Here is a 5,592-nt window from a genome sequence, read left to right on the forward strand (position 1 = left end):
AGTTTGAGTGAACTCCGGGAGTTGGTGATGGACAAGGAGGCCTGGCATGCTGTGATTCATGGGGTTGCAAAGAGTCCGACATGACTGAGCGACTAAACTGAACTGAACTGGGAAATATCAGGTAGAGAAGATACACTAATGAACCACTATAGAGAGTAAATAAGAGAGTGAATTGTACAATTGGTACAGACTAAGGATATCTCAGAGTTTTGTCTTGCAAATCAATAAAATTTGGGGACTGAAAAGATATTGATTCACTAAAATGGACTATCATGCACTGAGAGGTTCAAGTAATTTTTTTGGAGTTTGTGAATGAAGAATAGAAAATGAAGTTTGTGGTGACCATTGCTCATATTATTTTCTTAGTCTTTAAACTCTTGCTTCCCTACCTGTGTATTAGCTTAAATGCTGCCCCTTCCATAAAAAACCTGTACTTCCCTTTGGTGTGAGGGTGGTTCCTGAGGCAAGGATGCTGATTGGATATTTCATTTTAGGGCAAGCAGTAATCAGTTTGGACACACGATTGTCTGGGGGATTTCTATTTGTGAAAACTCATTGAAAAGTAAATATTACACGACCAACTAAAATAAGTAAAAAGAGGGTGTATTGGGTCATAGACTTCACTTCAGAAGACCTGAGGTGAAACTAGTAAGACTAGATTGAGAGACTCAAGCAATGTCCTTGGAGGCACTGCCATCTCTTGTCTCCACTTGGGAATCAAGGATGGAGAGAGGGGAAAGGGAGGGCCACTTCTATTAGGCAGAGAACTTTAAAACTATTTCACTTTTTAAAAAGACTGTGTGCCAGTATTCAAGCATTCTGGCACATAGCTGTTGTTCTCAGTTGTTGATGAGAAGTCAAACCAGAAATCAATGATTAAATCTGACAAGGAAGAGATTTTTGCTTACGTTCGTTTTGCTGGAGTGGTGGAGGCCAAAGTCTTGTTTGCATGGATTGAGGAGAAAACAGGAGATGGGAAAACAGAGATTGTCAGTACACAAAACCCTTTCCAGGAGTTTTCCAGTAAATAAGAGCAGAAACAATGAACAGTAGCTGAAGGGGTGTGGAATCTTGGGATGCCTGACATGTGGGATCCTTCCTCCTTTCTTTTTTCCTTTCTGTAAAAGATTAAATATATTACAGCATGTTTGTCTGGTTTTGGGGAAAGATGCAAAGAAATTAATGATGCAAAAGATAGAATACCGATGGAAGCAAAACTCTGAGTAATTAAGAGGGTCTGGGATCCTTTGCAGAAGTACAAAGGTTGCCCTTAGATATAGTCGGACAGTTCATCCTTTGTCATAAGAGGGAGGCAGAATATGTAAGTAAAGATTCAGAAAGACTGGTAGATTTGGAGATGGGAGGATGTGTAAAGATGTCAGTTTGGATTTTATAGCAGGAAGACCACATTAATAGTTTTGATTTAACAAAGGACAGTATGTCTCCTTCAAGGAAATGTTGGGGTAGTTAGTCTAGAGCTGATGCGGTGGTTCCATAGTCAATTATCCAGGTTCCATCTATCTGCAACCTCAAATGTGCATCTCACCCATGGTGGTCTAAAAGTGATACTCTAGCTCCTATTATCATGTCTGAATACTAGACAGATGGCAGGGGGGGAAGTGGAAAGGAAGAGCACAAGAGAAGTCTTTAAAGGGCGCAACCTGGAAAATGTCCTTATTCCTTCTGTTCATATCTCATTGGCCAGAATGTAATCACATTCTCACTCCTAACTGCAGAGGAGGCTGGGAAGTTTAGTATTTGACTGGGTGAACGTGTGCTCAACCAATAGTGCTGTTCTTACTGGATGGGAAGTGGAGAATGGGCATCATGCAGCTGCCAGAAGCCTCTGCTACACGAGATACAGTGGCTTTTTCCTGTTTGCTTCTAATTTCTCAATAAAGAGCTGTGATTGCTGTGTATAAGAATGGATGAGATTCTGGGGGTTTGAGGAGAGAGGAGGAGCTAAATAGCCATTTGAAGACTGGATTAAATAGGAATCTATAGTAAGATTGGCTTCCCAGCCAATGCAGGAGATACAAGGGATGTAGGTTTGATCCCTGGGTCAGGAAGATCCCCTGGAGAAGGAAATAGCAACCCACTCCAGTATTCTTGCCTGGAAAATCCCATGGACAGAGAGGAGTCCATAGAGATTTTCTATGCACTATGCATCCACAGGACTGTGGGATGCAGTCTATAGAGTCACAAAGAGTCGGACAGAACTGAAGGACTGGGCACACCACCTTGACTCTTCCCTGAACCTTGACATGAAGAAACTCTGACATATAGTAAAGTTTGTGATCAGGCACATGTTTCACTGGACCAGAGATTTCTTTGCAATGAAACTCAGTTGGCTAAGAAAAAGTTGTCCTTGGCTCTGTGGATGACATGTTTGTTTTTGGCATTTCCCAATTTGTGAACCAGAGGCATCTGAAAAGGGTCGGCAATGATGTTCATCTCTAGAAGCTATCCTCCATGAAACACCAAGACTTGGGCTGAAGTGGGTGCTAGAGATGCACTATGATATGTTCTCAGATGGCCATGCTTCTATTAAGATTTTTAAATTATTTTCTCAAGATAAATACCCAAGTGGAACTCTCGGGGAGCTTCTTAATTTTTCCTGGCACAAAGAATTGGTGATCCCATAGTCACAGGAGCTTGTAATAAATAACCAACATTGATTTCTCTGTTCCAGAATTATTTTGCTTCCCTTATTTCCAGAGCCCTGACACTTGCTGAGAAAGGTAGTATTGGAAAATCATTTACGTGGTAGCACAGACTCCCCCACTGCCTTGGATATAAATCCAGGCAGGATGGAGCAGATCTTGAGGCAAAGAATCTAGGACTTCTGGTTGCTGAGCTTTCAGCCAAAGACATCTTCTCCAGAAGGGTGAATCCAGATTTTAGAAGCATTGGCGGCAGAGACTGACCATGGAGAGGCTGTTGTGGTGTTTCCTGGTCTTGATCAGCTTCTCTAGTGTTTCAGGCCAGACAGGTAGGGGCTACTCCAAGCTGTGCTAAGGATTTGATCTGAGTGATGGGGGTGGGGCCTCAGATTTTACAAGGTGAAGTCAGAGGAACATCCAGCATGGGTGAGTGTGTGTATGTCTGTGTGTGTGTATGACACTGAGGAAAAATCAGTCTATTTCTCAATCCCAAAGTCTATTTATGCAGGAATAGATCTTTGTGATCTGAGAAACTTCTCATCTTTCCTCTGCTTTCTGTCTCACAGACTTGCATAAGAAGGCCTTCGTGTTTCCCAAAGAGACGGAGAATTCCTACGTATCCCTGAAAACACAGTTAAGGACACCACTCAAAGCCTTCACCGTGTGTCTCTATTTCTACACAGAGCTGGCCCGAACCCGCAGCTACAGTATTTTCTCTTATGCCACCAAGCAGCAACCTAACGAGATCCTCATATTTTGGTCTAAGGGTAGAGGCTATATTTTTGGAGTGCGTGGGAAGGAGGTGTTTTTCCAGAGTCCCGAAAACACTCAAGCTCCAACACACATCTGTGCCAGTTGGGAGTCCACCTCTGGAATTGCAGAGCTCTGGGTGAATGGGAAACCCCGGGTGAGGAAGAGTCTGGAGAAGGGAGCCTCTCTGGGGACAGACGCCAGCATCATCCTGGGGCAGGAGCAGGATGCGTTCGCTGGGGGCTTTGATAGAAACCAGTGTTTGGTGGGAGACATTGGAGATGTGAACATGTGGGACTTTGTGCTGTCGCCGGAAGAGATTAATGCTGTCTATCTTGGTGGAACCCTCAGTCCTAATGTCCTTAACTGGCAGGCGCTGAACTATGAAGCAAAGGGTGAGGTGTTCATTAAGCCTCAGCTGTGGTAGTGAGGTTGGGCTGTGGTCCTGGAAGTGCTTCCTGGCAATTCCACCTTATGGCTCTGGACCTCCCCCACTCCTGTACATACCTCTGCAGGCCTGCTCTGTGAACATAGGCTTTTGCTTCCCTGCTCTACCTTCCTCAACACCAGATGGAATTTTTAAGTATCTGGCTTGGGAGATTGGAAAGTTTTGTCCAACAGGATCAGGATTGCAGATGCTTTGGGATGTCCTGTTTTTTTTTTTTTTTTTTTTTTTTTAAAGTTGATTATCTTAGAGTTAATCCCTTACCCTCACTTAGATGAGAAGATTAGGACCCAGCAAGGAGAAGTGATTTTTTTTTTTTTTTTTAAGTCAAAAGGTGAATCTTTGAACTGAGTAGGGAGTGCTGGTCTCGTATCTAATTTCCGACTAAGAACCCCCCAGAAAGTAGGAGAGTCTTCCTCATATTCACAGGGCTCTTTAGTGTTGGAGTTATGACACTGGCCCAGGTCTTCTAAAATGGGAAACTAGTGTTTCAGTTCCCCCACTTTCTCAAAGTACCCTGGAAGGGCAATCAGAAAGGCCCAATACAGAAAACCTATATTTTTTCATGGGCAAAGTGGAGGCATCTGGTTAGTTACTTTAATTGTTACTGCCAAGCGTTTACATAGCCATGTTTTTGTTTGCTCACAGTGAGTTCTTCATTTTGTGGTTCTTTTGAGAAACTCATCTCAAACACCATCTGAACCCATGGGACTGTGGATCCCCACCTGTTTCCCCAACATAGCCAGGCCACAGAGTGGGTGTGACTCAGGCTGAACTATCAGAGTAGCCCGAACTTGTTTGGAGATTTAGGATGGGGAGATGGTTACGTGCTCCTAGCTTGCCAAATTATAGTCTTTCCCAGGACTGATTTATGAACTCTGGGAGTGAGACATCTTTCTGCTGAAATTCCCATCTGAGAGGGTATTAGCCTGAGACCGTCAGCAGCCATCTTGCTTACCACATGGAGAAAGACTGTGAGGAAAGAAGCCAAGCTGGGGCCAGCAGAACTGAGGGATTGACAGAACAGTGGAGCCTTGACTGCACTGTTTGAATTTCTGGATCTGCTTTGCCTGGAACCAGATCTACACCTGACCTTCCCACGTTCATGAACCAATAAAGCCCCTGTTTATATTAGTGAACCCGAGCTGTTATCTGATGGTTGCATTTCAAGTGGTGACTAACTTTTCTAACAATCCTCTGAAACCCAAGTCCCAGTGAGTTCAGACGAACCATTACCCATCTTGCAGTGACATAGCTAATGGCTCTCTAACCTCCTATAGGGATTTTTTTTCTGTCGAACGCAACCCCTCTTTTGTGATAGCTGGTAATTTGTGTGAGGCCAGTCGTGGGGATGTAAAACTCTCACTCTAGAGAGTAAGAGGTATAAACTATTTTGTATAAAATAAGCTACAAGAATGTATTGTACAACATGAATATAGCTGATATTTTATAGTAGCTATAAATGGAGTATAACCTTTAAACATTTTAAGTCATTATATTGTACGCCTGTAGCATATAATAGAGTACTGCAACTATACTTCAATTAAAAAAAACTCACTGTGTTATTACTCCAATATGAGGAACAAAAACTAAAGCTCATTGAGATCCAAGAATCTGCTGTCAGTTTCAATGGCTGGAATGCACTTTCCAAGCTGCTTAAGTCCCTTGTAGAGAAAGACCCCTCAAGGGTGTTGGCTGTTGGTTTCTTCCAAAGATGTCCTTCACCTTGGCCTT

At 43.2% G+C, this 5,592-nt stretch overlaps 1 protein-coding gene across 3 annotated transcripts; it reads left to right on the forward strand.

Annotated features, from left to right (window-relative positions):
• Positions 1-2,928: 2,928 nt before the first annotated feature.
• Positions 2,929-3,840, forward strand: CRP (C-reactive protein). 3 transcript variants are annotated; one of them, XM_055586739.1, is made up of 3 exons: positions 2,929-2,992; positions 3,230-3,364; positions 3,731-3,840. In XM_055586739.1, the coding sequence occupies exons 1-3, from the start codon at positions 2,929-2,931 to the stop codon at positions 3,838-3,840; spliced, it is 309 nt and encodes a 102-aa protein (XP_055442714.1). The 3 variants fall into 3 exon arrangements, with proteins under 3 accessions (XP_055442714.1, XP_055442716.1, XP_055442713.1); XM_055586741.1 differs by having other exon boundaries at positions 3,230-3,362; positions 3,762-3,840; XM_055586738.1 differs by having other exon boundaries at positions 3,230-3,840.
• Positions 3,841-5,592: the final 1,752 nt, after the last annotated feature.

This window comes from Bubalus kerabau, chromosome 6, assembly GCF_029407905.1.
Source record: "Bubalus kerabau isolate K-KA32 ecotype Philippines breed swamp buffalo chromosome 6, PCC_UOA_SB_1v2, whole genome shotgun sequence".
NCBI classification, from domain to species: Eukaryota; Metazoa; Chordata; class Mammalia; order Artiodactyla; family Bovidae; genus Bubalus; species Bubalus kerabau.

Excerpts from the sequence above, each read along its gene's own strand:
- CRP (XM_055586738.1), top strand. The coding sequence starts at position 2,929 with ATGGAGAGGCTGTTGTGGTGTTTCCTGGTCTTGATCAGCTTCTCTAGT. Across the intron at positions 2,993-3,229 it reads TAGTGTTTCAGGCCAGACAG|ACTTGCATAAGAAGGCCTTC; the intron begins GTAGGGGCTACT and ends TCTGTCTCACAG.